At 22.2% G+C, this 19,665-nt stretch overlaps 8 protein-coding genes across 8 annotated transcripts; 3 read left to right on the top strand and 5 right to left on the bottom strand. All coding sequences in view use genetic code 6, as the record gives it.

Moving 5' to 3' along the window:
- Positions 1-32: 32 nt before the first annotated feature.
- Positions 33-653, top strand: TTHERM_000125189 (transmembrane protein, putative; the record flags this gene model as incomplete). Its single annotated transcript, XM_012797712.1, has 1 exon — positions 33-653. One exon carries the CDS (start codon positions 33-35, stop codon positions 651-653), a length of 621 nt encoding a protein of 206 aa, XP_012653166.1.
- Positions 654-1,751: 1,098 nt separating this feature from the next.
- TTHERM_00125200 (transmembrane protein) lies at positions 1,752-3,731 on the bottom strand (the record flags this gene model as incomplete). The annotated part of the gene is made up of 1 exon (XM_001016199.1): positions 1,752-3,731. One exon carries the CDS (start codon positions 3,729-3,731, stop codon positions 1,752-1,754), a length of 1,980 nt encoding a protein of 659 aa, XP_001016199.1.
- Positions 3,732-4,768: 1,037 nt separating this feature from the next.
- On the bottom strand, positions 4,769-6,070 carry TTHERM_00125210 (hypothetical protein; the record flags this gene model as incomplete). The annotated part of the gene is made up of 3 exons (XM_001016200.2): positions 4,769-5,464; positions 5,625-5,840; positions 5,954-6,070. The coding sequence occupies 3 exons, from the start codon at positions 6,068-6,070 to the stop codon at positions 4,769-4,771; spliced, it is 1,029 nt and encodes a 342-aa protein (XP_001016200.2).
- A 1,496-nt stretch (positions 6,071-7,566) lies between these two features.
- Positions 7,567-9,401, top strand: TTHERM_00125220 (hypothetical protein; the record flags this gene model as incomplete). The annotated part of the gene is made up of 3 exons (XM_001016201.2): positions 7,567-8,634; positions 8,692-8,979; positions 9,030-9,401. The coding sequence occupies 3 exons, from the start codon at positions 7,567-7,569 to the stop codon at positions 9,399-9,401; spliced, it is 1,728 nt and encodes a 575-aa protein (XP_001016201.2).
- Positions 9,402-10,205: 804 nt separating this feature from the next.
- TTHERM_00125230 (hypothetical protein) lies at positions 10,206-11,298 on the bottom strand (the record flags this gene model as incomplete). Its single annotated transcript, XM_001016202.3, has 3 exons — positions 10,206-10,301; positions 10,422-10,663; positions 10,758-11,298. 3 exons carry the CDS (start codon positions 11,296-11,298, stop codon positions 10,206-10,208), a joined length of 879 nt encoding a protein of 292 aa, XP_001016202.2.
- A 2,305-nt stretch (positions 11,299-13,603) lies between these two features.
- Positions 13,604-14,175, top strand: TTHERM_00125240 (DDE family endonuclease; the record flags this gene model as incomplete). The annotated part of the gene is made up of 3 exons (XM_001016203.2): positions 13,604-13,647; positions 13,839-14,026; positions 14,150-14,175. 3 exons carry the CDS (start codon positions 13,604-13,606, stop codon positions 14,173-14,175), a joined length of 258 nt encoding a protein of 85 aa, XP_001016203.2.
- A 380-nt stretch (positions 14,176-14,555) lies between these two features.
- Positions 14,556-16,498, bottom strand: TTHERM_00125250 (tyrosine kinase domain protein; the record flags this gene model as incomplete). Its single annotated transcript, XM_001016204.2, has 3 exons — positions 14,556-15,538; positions 15,649-15,706; positions 15,794-16,498. The coding sequence occupies 3 exons, from the start codon at positions 16,496-16,498 to the stop codon at positions 14,556-14,558; spliced, it is 1,746 nt and encodes a 581-aa protein (XP_001016204.2).
- Positions 16,499-17,798: 1,300 nt separating this feature from the next.
- On the bottom strand, positions 17,799-19,619 carry TTHERM_00125260 (hypothetical protein; the record flags this gene model as incomplete). Its single annotated transcript, XM_001016205.2, has 1 exon — positions 17,799-19,619. Exon 1 carries the CDS (start codon positions 19,566-19,568, stop codon positions 17,799-17,801), a length of 1,770 nt encoding a protein of 589 aa, XP_001016205.1. The 5' UTR covers positions 19,569-19,619.
- Positions 19,620-19,665: the final 46 nt, after the last annotated feature.

Below are 19,665 nucleotides of genomic sequence, written 5' to 3'. Positions count from 1 at the left end.
TTAAAATACTTAAAGTGTTTTTAGCAATTAAAATGGAGATAAATAAAGTTCTATCACTCCATTAAATGATGGAATTTTTATTGGTTAATAAAATTAATCTTTATTTAATAATCCTCCTTAGTCACTGTTTAGCTCTATAGCCAATTAAAATACTAGTAGTGTTTTTAGCAATTAAAACGATGATAATAAAATTTCTATCCAGACTTTAAATAAAGAAACTTTTAGTATTTCTGTTAACAATGAAAATATATTCAATAATCAAAGTAATCCAAATAGTGATAATCAAGGCTCTATCAAGTCATTAACTGATGGAATTTTTAGTAGTTAATAAAATTAATCCTTGTTTAATAATCCTTCTTAGCAATTGTTAAGCACAACAACCAATCAAAATGATACATAAAATTAGGAAAGCTATTTTAATGGGTTAAATATTTAAAATTAAACTAATAATAAGTGTCAGTAAAATAATTAGGCTATATTTAGCACGCAATCAATTTTGCAAATTTCATTATTTTAAAACTAGAATTAAGACAATTTAGCAAAGTCTATTAATCTAAATTCAGATGGTAGAAATTTATTTTCTTATATTTTAAATGAGCAAGAAATATAAATATTAAAAAAAATAATTAAAAAATAAATTGGCTAATATTTGAATTGTATTAATAACCAAGCCTAAATTGATTAAATTTTATTAGATGAAATATTCACTGAGATATAAAAAGTGTATACCATGGATACCTTGAATATGAAATAAAATATTTATTGCTAAAAATGTGATAATTACAATTTTAATTGTAACTTAGATTAAGCTGCTTTATTTTAGTTTACATATATATAGTACTATAAATACACCATCTAAAAAGAACTAAACTTTATTGATGATTCTAGATGTTTAAGTACATTTTCTAACAAAGCTTACTATTAACTAATCAGAAGATTTAAAAATCTGAATTACTTAGGAATTCAATTTGTTTAATGTGAAAGCACTTTAAATGAACTTATATCCTAAGAAGATTATTTTAACTTAAAAGAAAAAAATAGTCTGTTTTTTATTAGAGTTCATAACATGTGTGAAGAATATATATAACAAATTTACATTCAATTAAAATAAAATAAAAATAACATTAATACCATTTAGATTTAGCCTTAAATTTCTAATAACATTAAATTTATTAAGCTAAACAGATTAGTCGTTTTATAAAATTTTACTTATTGAATTATATAACAAGTTAACTAACAAACTAAATTTGTTTTTTTTAAATTTTATTTTTTATTATCTTGATTGATTGTGACTAATTTATGATTCCTTACTTTTTAAATATTCTTTTAATTTTTATTTTTACAATTGAAAATTAAAAAATATTCTTTTATGATTATTTATTTGTTCTTAAAAAATATTTTATTTTTATTTAGTTGAGTTTTTAATTAATTTTAACTTTTTATTTTTAATTAATTTTATTCGCTTTAAAATTTTTGTTTGCTCAAAGCAAAATTAAGCAATTGTTTCATAATATTTTAAAATAAATAATTAATATTCAATAGTAAAAATAAAATTAATTAGTTCATAATTATATAAAAAATTTAAATTTTTGATTTTTTTATATAGATTTTAAATTGAAATTGTATGCCTGTGCGATTTAGAAAACAGTTTAGAGTTATATTTAGTATTTAGTAGAAGTAAAACATGCTTGATTAAAGGTTATATATAATTTACATATAAATAATTTTGTATTATGAATTTTGATAGTTTATCAGTTGGAAATTACACGAGATAAGTAAAGTAGTCCGAGAGAAAGAACTAAAAGAATTATACCTTAATGTATCCTATAAGCAGCATATATAGGAAAAGCTGTTGATAGAAAGACTGAAATAGTTAACATTAAAACAACAAGAATTTAAGTAATAAATGAGGATTTCTTTTCTAGATTCTCAGCATTTATAATTCCAAATGCATTTAAAATTGGTAGAATACTAAGATAGACTCCTAAGAACATAAATAGTAAAGAGATATACCTGCAAATTTTGACTAATTTGGAAAACTGCTCCTTTTTGATTTGCAAAAATTAATCTAATTTTACTACTCGATCAACTGCCCAGTAAACTTTGTCATCAAATGCAAATATTGTTTTCATTAAGCGTGGAATATAACAAAAGTAGTATGTGCATGTAGATTCATTATTGTTATACCTTATTCTTTCATTGCTGCTTTACATAAAACCACTCTCTTAACTTTGATGGTTGTTCGTAGAAAGAAGATTTGATTTTAGGTCTAATAAAGGTATTTTTTTATGTCTTTTTCTGAGTAATGGAGAGTTATTTTCATCATCCATATCATCTAATTCTATATCTTCATTGTTTTCTTCTATAGTATAATAGGGAATAAGTGTGTTATTGCTTCCTAGCTTACCTATGATACTGATTTCGTCTGCATAAACAAAATCATGCTGCATTTTATTATCACCTAAATGCATTTTGAAATCTTATTTTCTGCTAATTATTACTTCGTCATCCTTGAACATCACATAGGTGTCAAATATTTGATCTTCAAAAGCTGCTTTTAAGCGATGTAAGTCTTCAATTTTGTTAGTTATTAACTCCTTTTCATTATTTGTTAGTAGATTATAGTTGAAAGGTTATACTGCAAAGTCATCAAAGCAAGAAAGATCTGTTATCATGATTTTACCAGTATTATGTGAATTGCTTTAGTTTGAGTTTTGGCGAAATAGTTTTTACTGAGATGTTGCATTAGGAGCAGTCATACTACCTTACTAAACACCAGTATTTGAGTTTGGAAGTAGACTTTTCAAGCTTGAGCGAAATTTTTAAGATTTATTCATGCCTTCATTCTAATTATTGGTAGCGTTGCTAAAATTAAGGATGGAACTGCCAACTTTTGGAGTTCCTGGTTAGTTTATAGGAGCTAAATTTGGTGAATTGTTAGGCAAAGAGAGGGAAATTTTATTTATTAAGAATGTATCACTCTCAGCAATAAATTTACAGTATTTTTGAGATTTTTAAATCTTGTCTTAATCTTTAAAGTTTAGAATTGGAACTCTGTAGCTTATCCACTTCTTAACATAATTATTTTTATTAGCTCGAGGGGATTTAGCTATAGTTCTTATTTTTAAGTTGCCATTTTCATCGTATTCATCTTCTGTCTTATTTTTTTCATCATATTGAACCATATATATGCTTCGTTTTATTTTAACAGCTTTTTCTATATTCAAATTAAATAATGGATCAGATAGATTATAGTTATAATTTATCTTTCCACTCAGGAAGATTAAATCTCCCTCTGCAAAATCTTAAGTTTTGCATCTGTTTTTAATCATATCTAAGAGTTTTAAATACCTAGTGTAATATACTTCATTCTTCCACTCAAAGCTAATGCCTAATGCTGCTGAAAGCAATCCAGCAATAAAAAGTAATGAAAATTCTATTTCCTTTTCTATTTTTTAACTTGTGCTTTATTCTTTTTCTTTATCTGAGCTTGACTCTTCAACTAACTTTGTAGTTTTAATTATTTGCTATTCATTATTTTTAAATTATTGCAAATTATTTTGACTATTTTCATCTGAAATCTTTTATTTTTCAATGCTTAAAAACTTCTGCTTGGTTTAAGCATACTAATTTTCTTATTAGAGTTGTTACTGTTGCGTTAAAGATGGCTTAGAGTTTTCTTGACATTTTCCTATGACGAAAAGTAAAAAAATAAAAATAATAGCTTTCATTTTTGCTAAATTATGCTTTCTACTTACTATAAAATTTAATTTATAAGTTTTTTATTATGTAGATAATCAGTGAGATTAGAACAATACAATCCTCTTTGGCTTAATTTTTAGGATAGACAATTTAGATAATTAATGGGTAATTACTATTTAACTTTTCTACTAGTTTAATTTCTATAATAATTTTAAGTAGGATACTTTAAATATTAAATCTTCTTTAATGCTGTCACTCAAAGCTAATTAATGATTAAAAATGACAGACTAAGTATAGTACTTCTAATTTTTTAGTTAACATAAAATGTGATGCTATAGACATCTTACAATTAAAATGAAGTTATTTATGACCTGTAATTATTGCTATATAATTGTTAATAATAATCTAAATATTGTTTTTTTATCAATTTCACTCAATAAAAAAATATAAAATAGCAATTTTAATGTAAGGTAATAAATAGTCTTTATTAATAGAATAATTTATATTTGATAAATAAACGTTTTCTGTAAAATAACTTTAATCCATCAAAGTTTTAACAAATAAACAAAGTAAATTTTGGGTGGGTATTTTTAAGGAATAAATTGAATGCAAAAATATATTTTTTAAATCAGAAACTTTAAGATTTTAAGTATTTCTCAAATAAGCTAAATTAAATACCCTGTTTTTTTATCAAATTTATGTCTTTTATTATAGCAATTCTAATATTTATCAAATTTAAGGTTGATAAACTCAGTAATTTAAAATATCTGCAATCAACAATAATTTAAATAATTTTTAATATTGCTTGACAATAAACTTTTTTATTAATAATGAACTAGTTTTCGTGATTATTGGTTATTCTAAATTTAAAACAAATATTTTATTATTTTTAACAGAAAATAAATTTAAATAAGAAATTTTAGTGGAAATTTTATGGAATTTTAGCAATTAATTATTAATAAAATTAAAATTTAACTAAAAAGAACGAAGAAGTAATTAAAAATTTATTAATTTATATTGATTTAATTAAAAATATTAATATATATTTAGAACAAAGACAAAATATTCAATGTGCTTCATATTGAAGATGATTTAACACTTTTAACCATTCCTCATTAAGTTTTCTACCATAATAGCAATCTGTAATTCTCCACGAACCTATTCCTTTGTTCGGCTTTACTTCTTCGCAATTTTTATTATTGCATTTGACTATATGCTATTCTATTTCCTTTTCTAAGAATACTCTTTTTTCTTCTAGATTTTTTTTTCTTCTTTCTCTCTTTTAAGTCTGATTTTTATCAGGAGAAGAAGCTCCGTTTGATTGTTATTAAGCACCATTACCATTCTATGTGGTACTATTGAATGTTTCATAACCGTCCATATCTTCTGCTTTGAGATTGCCATTCATTTCTTCATAACCTTCAAGGATGCTGATTTCTAAGAGACTCTCAGTTAACTAAGAAAGTCTACGAAGTGAGTCACGCATAATTTAAATATACTTATCGCTATTAGATTCAACAGCTCTTTTTATTGACATATTTACTTCATCTGTAACTATCAATGTTCCTCTGTCTATCATAGTCAAAGGAACAAGCTTTTTCAAGCATGTTCTTAAATTGGTTTCCTATTCATTTGAAAGTAGCTCATAAAGAATCTATCTGACTTCTCTCTTCTTAGGGCTTTCTTTGCTCATAGTTAAACGATAAATGTCTAAACTTGCATAGGCATCATCTGAAAGCTTATAAAGTTTATCTGCTAAAGCCTTTTTTTACATAAAATTAATGAATCTGATTATCATTTACATTCATTTTGATCTAAAATACAATGAATATCAAATCTCAAAAAATAAGAAATATTTATTTATTTAAAGCTAAATAAAACAATAACAATATTTAACAATTTCTATTGTATTTTTATATTACCTTGTAATCTTAAGCAATTTTCAATAGGTTAATTTCGATTTCATCTTCCACTTTTTTGTCTTCTTCTGTTTCACATACTTAAGTAATCAAATCTCTGATGGCCAACTTTAAAGGCTTAGTAACGTGGGTTGGGGTGTTGTGAGTTCTGTATTCTTCACAAATAATGCAATGAGGTTCAAGAATTTGATCTTTTCTGCACTTAGTATCAATACAGAACTATTTTTAATAGAAGTAAATAATAAATTTCAAACCATTTATTATAGCAGTTCTATTTGCAAATGACAATTTGTTGAAACTGCAGTTTCATTGAAATAAATCCTAAATAATACTTTATTAAGTTAATGTGCTGTGTGATCACCACCTTTGGAGCAATAAGGGAATTGATAAGACTTTAACTTTTCTTCTAAAACCTAAACCTCTTCAGTTGAGTTATAATCGTATATCATTTTGCTTTATCTATCTAATATTTAGTTGATTTTTTAGATTTTTAATTGTCTTGAAAAACTTATTAAATTAATTATTTTGAAGATTTTTAATTATTTTCTAAAGAATACTTACTAACTAACGCTGCTTGATAAGCAATTAGTTGTTTATAAGATAAAATTTGATTCATACAAATAAATAAATAAATAAATGCATTCAGACGATAAATTGAATAACTCAAAAAATATTGAATATCTTTGAAATATAATCGTATGTTATTGGATCTTTCCTTTATTTATTATTGATAAATTATCTTTTTTCAAAACATTTTGATAGATTTATAATTTTCTGAGTTTTCAACCAATCAAAATCCTAATTATTAATTTGCGCAATACCTTACCAAATAAAATTTATGATGATTTTAATTAATAATAAATATTAATAAAATTCATTTATAGCCAACCATGATAAAAATAATCCTCTTTCAAAGCAAACAACTCTATTTTGTCCTCAAATTTCTTTAATTTAATATTTCTAAAGAATAATAATTATCACCTATAAATAATATTTCTTTAATAATAATCTTTCTCAAGATAATTCAATTGTTTTATTACAAATAAATAAATGAAACTTCTAAACATTAAAAGATATTTTTCTTCTTGAAAAATCTAATTTTCAATTTTAGAATTTTCAGATAAAATAAATTGTAAATATAATAGCGGCTTTGTACTTTAGCATTCTTAAAAATTATTTTTGAAATAATTTGTCAAAAAGATTATCTCTTAAAATATAAAAATTAAATGCTTAAACATATTTGTAAAAATTTAGATGAGAAATAAAATAAAATTTATTGAAAATGATTTTTCTTTCTGAATTATGTTTACAAAAATATTTATTTTCACTTTTTTTGAAGTTAATTATTAGCTATTGAATCACTTTTCATTTAGATCTAAATTGTTTGTGAAAAAATACTAGCCAATAAAGCCAAAATCCTTAAAAATTTTCATCTAAACAAATAATACTATCCTTTACATTTAAAAAAGATATTAGCCTCTTGAAAATTTTGTGAAATAAATATATGATTTAATGAATGTTTTTATATTATATCTTTGGTAATATTATCTTAATTTAGATCTAAAATTTAAAATTAAACAATTTATTTAATGTGATTGCTATTATTAACTTAACTTAATTATAAAAAAATAATTTGAATGATAATTTTAAATTTGCTTTAGATATTAATCATTTGAAATTTAATTAAATTTATACTTATGAATTAGAATAAATAAAAATAATTGATCTTTCATTTAATTAATTTTTGATTAAATCTAGTTTAAAACTCTTAAATACAAAAATAAATTGAGATGCTTCAGAGGAAGCCTTTCTTAAATAATTATTTTTAATCAACTTCAAAAGTATTTAAAATTAAGTTAATATCTCTTTATTAAAATTATTGAAATTAATCAGATCTTAACTTAGTTTTCAATTTTAATTAATAAGTAACAAATTTAGCTATAAAATGAAAAATCTATTTAAAAATTTTAGCTTTTTCTAGCTTCTTTAGCATAATTAAAGAAATTAATAGTAGTTATGTAAAAGATTCTAATTATAGTTAGTACCATAGTTTTAGTTTAGTAGATTTGGCAGCCCAGAGAAGAAATTGTAAGACTTTTAGAAATAGTTAAACGGATATATCAGAAAATGCAATTATAATCAAATGGTTTTAACATAAATTAAAATTATCAAAACTAAAGAAAAATATGAGAAATTAGAATTTTATAAAGATTTTTAAGTAGACTATAGAAAATTATGCTAGTATTTGATATTGAAAAGAGATTATGAAGAAGCAGTAACTTTGTATGAAGATTGCATAGCTTACCTAACAGATTAACTTTCTAAATAGAAATAAGATCATTTTAAAAATGATGAAATTGAACAGTTAGATGTTAATTTTTTATAAAGTGAATTAATTTCTTTTAAACTTGACCTCGCGAGCGTATAATTGATAAGTCCTAATAAAAATGGGGATGAAGCTTTCGAAATTATAGAGGAGCTTAAAGAATATAAAGAATAGGGAAAAATGAGCTAATTGTAAGTATTAAAACATATTTTACTTGAGAGTAAGCTCTATTTTTAGACCTATGAATTATAAGAGAGCTTAAATACAATTTTATAAGCTGATGCAGTAATTGAATAAATTATTAGTCAAGATGAAACAAATTTTGATTTCATTTCTTTGTTAGTAGAAATTTATGTATTGAAGATAAAATTATAAGTAGAACTTTAGCAGATAGCTCTTGCTTAAGAGAATATACAAAAATGTGAAAAATTAATTGATGAAAAAGGCTTAGCTGACACTCATCCTTAGCTCTGCTTCTTATTTTATTAAGCATCTATCGATATTTGCTAGTATACAGCTGATTTAGACTTAGCCTAAACTAGAGTTTTATAAATGCAATAGATTCTCGAAAATTCTGAAAATAAAAATCCTGTTTATTAGTGTTTGCTATATTATTATGACAGTTTAATATAGAACCAAATAGGAAAGCATTTTGATTCTATCCAGAGTCTGAATTCTTGTTTTGAAGTAAATTAGAATAAATATGTTATTTTGAAATTAAATTTATTTTTAAATGATTAAAAGATTTTATCTAAATCCGTAGACGAAGAAAATGAGTTGGTATGGAAGGCATTAAACTTAAAAGCAATATAATTAATAGAAGAAAATGATTTCAAGAGTGCTTTGAAAATTTTAAATACAAACTAATAAGAAATGGAAAAGAAGAACAAAATAAAAACACGTCTCTATTATGAGACCCAAGTCCATATTATTGTATTGCAATTTGCGTTAACTAATTTATAAAAAGCAACGTAATTATGTGAATAATATCTAAGTAACGTAGAGAAACACTTTGGATAATAATCAGAATAAGTAAATTTTATTAAAAATAAATTCTATTAAATCATTTTAAATAAAAATAGTTTATAGATGGATTAATAATCTAAGGTATGTGCGTTGTAAGTAATAATCAAAGTGATGATTAATAAAAAACATAAGGTTATATTGGTATCAGACAAGCTTGCATGGCCATTAAGAATAATAAAATAAAGCAGCTAAAAATTAGATTTATATATTTGAATCTACTTAAAGAGGTGTTGAAGAGAAAAAATGCTTTCAAAGAAATTTTTTATATCAACACAGTGTTAAATTCCTACTTTTTCTAACCAAGATTAAAGTTTTAATAAAAAAATGAACAATTTATTTAGTCATATGAAGATAATAATAAACAATTAGATCTTATTAGCTAAATACTTGAGCTAGAAACAGTGAATAAATAAATGATGAATTAATGACAACAAATAAAAATTATAAATATAAAATCTATCTAAAAAGTATCAATTTTTATAAAATTTTATTTGTATTAAAGGAGAATTATGAATGATCCTTTTACTAAGTTATTTTTTGTTGAAATGTAAAAAAAGAAATTACAAATTAAGTATGCTCAATATTTCTTATTTATTTTAATTAATTAAATATAAAAATTTTAATAATATCACTAAGAATTTTAAAAACAAGAGTATTTTAACTCTAAATTATATTTTAAATTAACTTTTAATTTTAATTAATTTCGTTTGATACATTTTCAGACATATTTGAATTAAAAAAGCTATTCACATTTATTAAATCTAGCTAATAAATAAATGAATTATTATTTTTTGCAGAATTAAGATAGATAATATAGAAAAATAGTAATTTATATATGCATGATTGTATTAATTAAAGTAAATATAATAAAGATTATTAATCATACTATAAATATGAAAAATAAATATCTGCTAAAATTAATAGTAAATTTACAAGAAGTTATAAAGTCTCAATTAGTTAGTAAGTTATTCATTGATTCATTCATTCATTTAATTTATTATGTATATATATAGTTTTGAAGTACTTATGATGAGAGCATTTTAAAAATATAACTTTCAGTTATAGTAAATAAGATTTCAAATCTTAAACAGGTAAACAAACTTTGATAATCCACCTTGTATATATAGTTAGCTAAAAATAAATAAATTTTTTGAAGCTAATAAACATTTAATAAGATTTTATATCAAGCAGGTTGTTATTTTAAAACATTATATTTTAGATTTAGTTCATCTTCAGTTAGGCTAAAGTTTTATTTCAAGAGTAGACTTATTTGAAGGAGTAACATCTTCGCAAAAGACACTCTATTTACGACTAATATTCAGTATTTTCTTTTAAAAATATAGAATGAATAAATTATATTAGAAATAGATACTTTGATATAATTTATATCAAATGTTAATTTATTTTATTGGTGTATTAGATTCAAAATCCAAATTTATTTATATTACTTTTTCGTTTATTGGTGAGAAAAGAGGAAAGAGAGAATGTTGCAATTTAGTAAATGTTGCCAACAGCTCATTGCGCTTCTTGCTATATTCATCTGTATGTTAACTTAAACTAGGCTCAGACTACAAATGCTTAAAAAATTTATATTCTTCTAGTAGCAGCTTTTTTATTTCATCTATGCGATTTATACCATACTCTAAGTTAAAATTATCATTATTAACGTCACCATTTTCGTCTAAATCAACTATGTTTTAAAAGATAAAGCTTAAATACTTCTTTCTTCATTAGTAATATTTTAAATGAGCTGCTGATGCTTATGATATTTATTTAATAGATACCTATGTTGGAGAAATCCATTTGGATTTTTTCAGAATCTTTACGATCATTCCAGTAATTGTATGTCTCACTATTATCAACTATAGACTCATGATGAGTAACGAGGTTTAACTACTCTTTTAAATCTTCTATTTCTTTTTTCAATTTTTGATTTTCTTATATTACAACTATGTCTACTTCATACTATGACATTTACTTTACAAAAGTCAACGCTTCTAATTCTATTGCTTAATCAGCTATAATACGATTCAATCTTTCTATTTCTTTGCTCGCCTTCTTCATTTTTTTCTCAAACTCAGATAAATCATTCTTCTTAAATTTGTAATTCTATCCACTTCCAAAGTAAGTGTCTTAAATGTGTTAAGACTTGCTTATCTATAAATTACTCTTGCTAGATTTTAACAATTTGCCACCAACTAAATTAGAATTACAGTACTAACAAAGTCCATTATTGAATGAAGAATGAGGTCTCAACTATGGACTATATTATGTAGTAGATATATTTCTATTATTCTTAGTGATCTCTTCATCACTGCTGCTCATAAAAAATTATAAAGCTTGGCTAAAATAAATATTCCCTAAAAGGCTTTGATACCTAAATTAAGCGTCTCTTTTAACTAATTTGTAAATAATTATAATTTTTATATGGAATTCTTTGATAAATCAAAAAAGAAAATTTAAATTAAATCTCTAGATTATTATATTTATTGAATAATTAATTGCTCTTAAACTTATTTGATATTTAATCAGTAGAAAATCCATAAGTGCATTTCTTTAACTCTACATTTTTTTAAATGAATGAATTAACTTTAAGTATTTTAAACAACAGGTCTTACTTAGGACAGATTCATTCATTCTTTATTGAATTAAAAAAATGCTCTCTTAAATTTTATTTTTTAATAACAAATTTTGATTGTTTGTTTTAGAAATATTTTTGATTTGTATATTAAAAGCTAATTAATTAATACCTATCATGAAGTAAGGGTTTTTATTCTATTGTGAGATGAGTTTTTTTAATTTAAAATTTAGTAATTAAATTTTAAATTAATAAATTATAATCAATGTAAAAATCTCAAAAATATTTAAATTTAATTTTATTGTTGATAAAAGTAACAAATGGTTTATTTTGTATTAAAAAGATATGAAGTAGAATTTAATAATACAAAATACTTTGAATGTCATTTGCTTATTTCCAGCAAGAATTATGATTAATAAATAAAATAGATTATAAAACACTAAAAATCTTTAAATTCAACAAAAATAAATTTATTTAATATAAAATTATTTGTTAATAAAACAAACATATAAATATACTCTATTTCATTACCTCTTGATATTTATTCTAAAAAATAATTTAATAAGTGCTTATTATTTTCAGAGAAATTTAATTTAAATTCTGCATATATTTGTCTTCAAACATTCATCTTCATATATATATGTTGTAATTATTATGCATATATTTTCAAACTCTATGTCACTAATCATTTATGTTGAATTTACCTTCGTAAATAGCACTAAATGAATAAGTTAATTTTATTGTTGCATATGAGATCATATATTTAATAGACTTCATGCTAATTATGATTTTCTTTTAGATTCTTTTAAATTTCTTTTTTGTTCAGATATTATAACAATTATATTACAATAAGAATAACTAAGAATGTTGATATCAGCTTTTTTCAATATTACCTCTCACATCAACATAATTATCTTCGCCACTCTATTTCTCATTCAGCTAGAAAATAAATATACTTTTTATTATAATATTAAATAGTAGCTACCAAAACCTTTTGACATTTAATTATCAAATTATCGTTTGTATATATTTGTCATTATTTTCAAAAAAGGTAAATGCTTTTTGTTTCTCCCTTTGCTTTATTTATTTATTTTCAAACCATTTACTTCATTTATGTTACCATTTTCAGAAGTGTAGAGATATTTTCGAATTTTATAAATCTAGATATTCTTGGTTTCGCCTTTTTAAATACCATCAATTCAATAAATAATTTTTCAATTTTTCAATCATGATAATCTTTTAAATTACTTTGGTAATCAATACTAAAATTGTTTAAACATATTTTATTTCTTAACTTACTCTTATAATTTGTAACAAAACATAAAAGAATTAAAAAATTATTTGAAAATTAAAATTGACTTAAAATTTCATGTAATGCCATTTTAGTTTTGTTATGGCATTTTATTTGTTTATTTGATTATACACTAATTCTTTATTTAAAGCTCTTTACTCATTATATTAGATATAATTGAATAATTTATTCTATGTATCCTAAAGACCATATTTAAATTAATTTTAAAATTAAGTATAGATATTTAATTAATAACGATTATTCGTTAATTAAAATGATTTAATAAAAAAAATAATCATCTATTTTTATTTATTATTAAACTTAAAAATTATCATTTTAAGTAATTTATTTTCAAATGAGTTTTTATCTAGCATTTAATATTAAGAAAGTAATTATCTCTCATATTTTATATTAAATAAATAGATATAATTCAAATTTTATTTAGGTAAAATAAGTAATCTAAATTTTGTATTTAAATTGTATAAAACACCAAAGTAAATTTAAATGATGACTTAGAAATTTTGTTTTGCTTTAAAAAAAACATGTTGTTAAATGTTTTCAATAAATTTAAAGTATGCATCAAATCTAGATATTAAAAAATATTTAAAGTTTAGTTTTATAAAACTAAATATTTCATTTAGATTGGTTATTTGATAGATTTTAATTATTTTGATTTATAATATTAATATAATTAAATCAACAATCAAGTTAATTTTTAATAATTAGAAAAATATTTATAAAATCTTAAAATTTAAATAAATATGTTTGTTTTTCAGTTAGAGAGTTAAAAATTGAATAGAATGAAGTATTTCATTACTAATAATGAATTGAATAATGAACATTCTAATTAGCTTAAGAAATTTGATTTTTTATTTGAATTTTTCCTTTTTTTGTTAAAAGCTGTTAAAAATGTATTTTTGTTTGCATTATTAATTTAAAAAAATGTAATTTTATTTAAAAAATTGATAATAATTAATTTTTAAAATTTTAGTTTAGCCGATTGGACCGAAAACCCCCCCCCCCCCCCCCTAATTAGGACACTGATGATAATGCAAGATCTCATGCTATCTTAGAGACTAAATAATTTTTAGATAAAAGAAAGATTAGAACTCTAATTCATCCACCATATAGCCCAGGTCTCAATCCAATTGAGAAAGTATGGTCTTGGATGAATAGAGAGGTTGGTAAGATTTTCTATTAAAATATTAATGAATGAATTGATTCTGTTGAAGATGCTTGGGAGAATGTACGAGAAGACCATATCTAAAGCTGTTTTCAACATCATATTAACCATGTTTAAATAGTAGAATAGAGTGAAGGTAGAATAATTTGAATAAATGAATTAAAAAAATATATTTATTTGTTTTTATTATTTATTTTAATTAATTTGGTATTTATTTAAATATTTATTTTTCATTTAAATGTTTTTTTCTCTTAAATTAATTTACTTTTTTAAAACCAAATCAATATAAAATCTCATTAAAATCACTGTTTGTTTTTATATTAAAAAAACTCTCCTCTTTTTAAATATTACATTCACAATTTTAAAATTCAATGATTTAGTGATCATATAAAAATTAACTTGATTGCTGATTTTTTCTATATTTTAATATAATAAACTAATTCAAAATATTGCTAAAAATTTTTTAATTATTACTAAAAATAATAAATAAAGCACAAATTTTTTAATTATTTTAGGAATAATTAATTTTATCAAAATTGTATGATTAAATGCTTGAATTAATTGGGAACTAGAATATCAGCTTTATTCATATCAGTTTCAAGTTTATCATCTTTCCAAATACCACTTTTAATAATCTCACCATTAGCACTGATAAATTTACCTTAGCCATTCCATTTGTCATTAGAAAAGAAACCAATATATTGCTTACCACTTTTATTATAATAATAGTGACCAAAGCCTTCAAATTTACCCTTTTTAAACTCTCCATTGTATATATCACTATCTAAACCATCAAACATAAATCTACCTTAGCCATTTTATTGATTTTCAAACCAATTTCCGACATATACATTGCCATTAGCAAACATAAATTTTCCAATTCCTTATTTCTTACCATTTTGGATTGATCCTTCATATATACCATTATCATAATATATTTTTGCATATTTACACTAGGGATTCAGTTTTTAATAATTTCCTTCAAAGTAAAAATCTTTCATCCCTAATTAATTCAAGATATCTTTTTTTTATTCAAAATTTTCAATAATTAAATGTTAGAACTGCTTGGGGGTAACTATTTCAGCTACATTCATATCAGTTTGAAGTTTATCATCTTTCCAAATACCACTTTTAATAATTTCACCATTAGCATTTATAAATTTACCTTCGCCATTCCATTTATCATTAGAAAAGAAACCAATATATTGCCTACCACTTTTTTTATAATAGTAATGACCAAATCCTTCAAATTTATCATCTTTAAATTATCCATTATATATATCGCCTCCTTCACCACTTTTCTCAGCATACACAAATCTACCTTCACCATTTTATTTATTTTCAAACCAATCTCCTTCATATACATTCCCGTTAGAATATGTATATTTTCCTAATCCATGCCTCTTACTATCCTTGACTTATCCTTCGTAAATAGCACCAGTAGGATAAAAAAATTTTGCTAACTTACATGAGAGACCAGGCACCTAATAGCCTTGGTAGTAATCACCAATATCTGTTTTTTAATATTAGATATTAGATTTATTCTATTCTATTAGCTGCTGTGATTTATTAGAAAAAACTAAAGTCTTCAGAGATTCTTCATTACTTTTAAATTAATATAACCTTTGAAGTAATGTTAAAGATTCTAATCTTTTAGAAGTTTCAGGACATACCATAAAATCTAGTATTTATTCTATAAATTTTATATTCTAATTAGTTTTTAATTCTGGTATTATTTCAAATAAATTATTTTCTTTTAATTTTAAACACTCTGATAAAGTTAATTCCCTTTTTAAAGTGAACTCAAGGAGAATTTATCCTATTGAAAAAACATCAATTTTAATTGTTAGGGTTTTCTTTAATGAATAATTTCTGGAGCCATGTATTTGATGTTTCCTACTAATGAATTCGATTGCTTGCTAATTAGTTATTAAAGCTCAGGATTTTACATAACTTAACTAAGTCCAAGATCAGATATTAAAAATCTATTTTTTTATTGGCTGTATAAAATGTTTTCAGGTTTAAGATCACCATGTATAATACCTTTCTCTTAAAAAACTAATAAACCTTTTAAGAGCTGGTAGGTTAATGTGACTAGCTATTCAAACGAAAAATTAGATATATTATTTTCAAAAATTTCAGTGAGATTACAATCACAAAGTTCCATTACTATGGCGTTATATTCAAGATCTTTATCAACTAAGTCTGTTATAATTTAGATAGCATACTGTTCATTCTATATCTTGTACATTGCATTCTTTTCGTCTTCAATTTTTTTCAAGTTGTTTAGATCCTTTAATTTTTTTATCACAACTCTACGATTATCATCAATCTTAATAGCTTAAAATACTTCAGCAAAATAACCTTAATCTAAATATTTTTCTATTTTAAATTATTTTTGTTATAAGAACATTGTAATTTTGTCATCTATTTAATTAATAGAAACATCCTTAGAAAAAATATTGGAACCCATTTTACTATTTTTATTTATTTATTTCCTTATTTTTTAACTCACTTTATTATATTAATATTTATATTGATTTTGATAAATATTGATTGATTTTTCAAATCTATTATTTATTTTTGTGAGGCTATTATTTATTTACAAAGGAAAAAAATAAAAAATTTACTAAACAATTGATGATGTTAATATATTCTAATATCTACTAAAAAAGATATTTAGTGAGATTATGGTTTTTATTTAGGTTTATAAAAATAAGGCATAGATTTTATTTTTTTTTCCAATAATTAATAAATTAATAGATTTGATTAACTTTCTATCCAAATTAATTCTAATAAAATAAGTTATTTTTTAACTATCCATTTATTTTAAAGTCTATTTTAATTATTTAAAATATTTTTCTTCTTCTTACCCTATGTTTTTATAGCAAGCAAAGTCTATTAAACATTTAAATCATTATGAAGTGAAAAGGATATTTTCATAAATTAATAAGAAAAAAGTAAGATTTATTAAATATCTTTTTATTCATTCATTAATTAAATTTAGCATTTAACTCTATTTAAATACAAGAGCTAAAAATAAAAATATTTTACATAAAATCTATTTTTTCATAAATTTCATTTATTTACTAAAATCAGAAGTATATTTAAGAATGAATCTAGGTATTAATTTTAAATTATTTTTTTAATAAATAATTATATTTCCAGCCTTTATGTTGATTTAGTTTATTATTAAGTAAATTATACTTAAATAAAAAAAAAATTAAAATTAAAAAAGAGATAATTATTTATTTATTTTTTATGTAAAATGGATTTTAGATGGAACATATGTATGTTTAATACAATTGTAAATTTGACTTAAGTTTAGAAGAAATACTTTCTATTTACAATCATATTATAAACTTTACAAAATATGACATTGAATTATATTTTTAATATTCTAATATTATTTATTAGGGATCGACCGTAAAACCATTTTTTTCATTCAGTCATATAACCAGTAATTAATTATTTTATAAATTATACGAATTTTAACTGATTTTAATGAAATTTAAATATCTAAGTGACGCTTAAAGAGAATTTGCAGTATATATTATCATTATTAAAAGATAAAAATATTAATAAATAATTCAAATAATAGAATTTAATAGTTTTATACTAAAATATTTATTTACTTCAAACTTGCTAATTTAACTTTAGTAAAATATGAATGAAGCAATATTAAAACTTTTTAAGTAAGAAAAATTTTACTAAATTATATAAATATAGAATTACATTATTAAAAATAATTATAAATTAAATAAAGTGATCAATCATTTGAATTGTGAATCTATTTTATCTAATATCAATCTACAAATTTCTTATTAGCTTTCTTATTTTAATCTATCTGGATTATTATAATATATTCTAATCAACTTTGAAGCAAAACCATCAAGAGAAAAATACATGCATTAAGGTGAAAAGCCAATTTATTTCGTATATACTAAGTTTTATTTAAGTTTATTAGAATCTTCTTCTAATTCATAGCAGTAAATTGCTATTTGATTTGTTGAGAGCAAGCCAAAAAATTCATAGTTCAAATTAGTTTAGGTAAAGCTTACAACAAAATCATAAAGCTGTACATATTAATTAGAGTTAATTGTCTCAAAGTTTCTTTATTTTTTAAATGAAGGATATAAATATACAGTAGCCTCACTTATTCCACTTTTAGTGTGCAAAACCAACATACTTTGTCTGTCAAAACTAAGACCTAAATACGATATTTTTTAAGCATCAATTAATTATGTCAGATGTTCCTCTTAAATTACTTAAAATTCTGGAATTAGTCTGAATCTTAACTGATACAATGCTCCCTAATTTGTTGAGTAAACAATAATATCTTGTCCTTAATTAGAGCTATCGTAAAAAAAATTGGTAATATGTTACCCCTCAGGAACTTGATAGCAAAATTTATATGATAAATCAAAACCGAAACAAAAAAGAAAACCTGCTTCAATTGAATAAAAAAATATTTCTTTTTCTTAGTCTAACTAGAAGCACTTGATAGGGTTAGTGTCAACTTGCTTAATCATTTAAGCTTTTATGTTTGAAATTTGTTCGTTTTCATCATAAATAAAATTTAGAAACACAAAACCATATCCAGAATCCTCATCATCTTAGCTATTCAATTCTTGCTCATAAATTTGTAAGCATAGAATCTATTCATGGACTGTAGCATTTATTATTTTATAAATTTTTTTATTAGAAATAGGAAGTTAATAAATTTTTTTTAGTCTCTCCATACTTAATTCTTAAGTTTGTTATGAGAACAATATTGTTTTTTTATCTTCTGTAATACCTTAATAAATTTATTAATATACAGTGTTTTCATCAATAAATATAATATTTTCATTAAACTGTAAAATCTTAATGAATTAAGGTCCTTCATATTTGACAAAATTAGATTAATCTTCAACTATTGCAGGAGTTGGTTATGAGTTATTCGTATTACTATTATCATTATTTTTATTATCAAATCTATAAGAATTACTTTAATTATTCAAAATATTATTTCTATTATTTTTATTTTCATACTGGCTATCTCTTGTGTCTTTAGATATTGGTATTGGTTATTCTAAAGGTTTTTCTTTTTGCTATTATTATTATTATTTTACATTTTCCTCTTCCTATTGATCAACTTTTGGCTGCGGCAGTTTTTACTATTATGTTTCAACCTTTTTAACTTAATCTGATTATTATAATTAGTATGACGATTATGAGCTATGGAATCTTTCAACTTTATTTGGAATTATCTATTAATTACCTGGTGGTTAAGGATTTGCAGGTTAATTATTATTTTAGAAAAGAGCTGCCATCTTATTCGGAATATCTTTTTGAGATTAAATACTATTAACTATTTATTTAGGTTATGGCTACTACTATTAAGTTTATGAAATATCTTTGGTCTTAGCCTTATTTGAGATCTCATAAACTTTGCTTTCTTGAGTTAATTTAACTAACTCCTATAAGTCATTTTAGTTTGCTTTGTTAAATTTCTTAAAGTGGTTCTTTATATCTGAGTATTTACCTTTTAGATCACCCATTTATAACTAATTAACTAACTAATTCTAACTATTTTATTGATTAAATTCTAGGTAAAATATTAATATCTTTTTATTTTTGTTAATATTGAGAACTATA

This window comes from Tetrahymena thermophila (assembly GCF_000189635.1).
Source record: "Tetrahymena thermophila SB210 genomic scaffold scf_8254645, whole genome shotgun sequence".
Classification (NCBI taxonomy): domain Eukaryota; phylum Ciliophora; class Oligohymenophorea; order Hymenostomatida; family Tetrahymenidae; genus Tetrahymena; species Tetrahymena thermophila.
The sequence above is the reverse complement of the archived record's forward strand: the minus strand, read 5'-3'. Positions and strand labels throughout refer to the sequence as shown.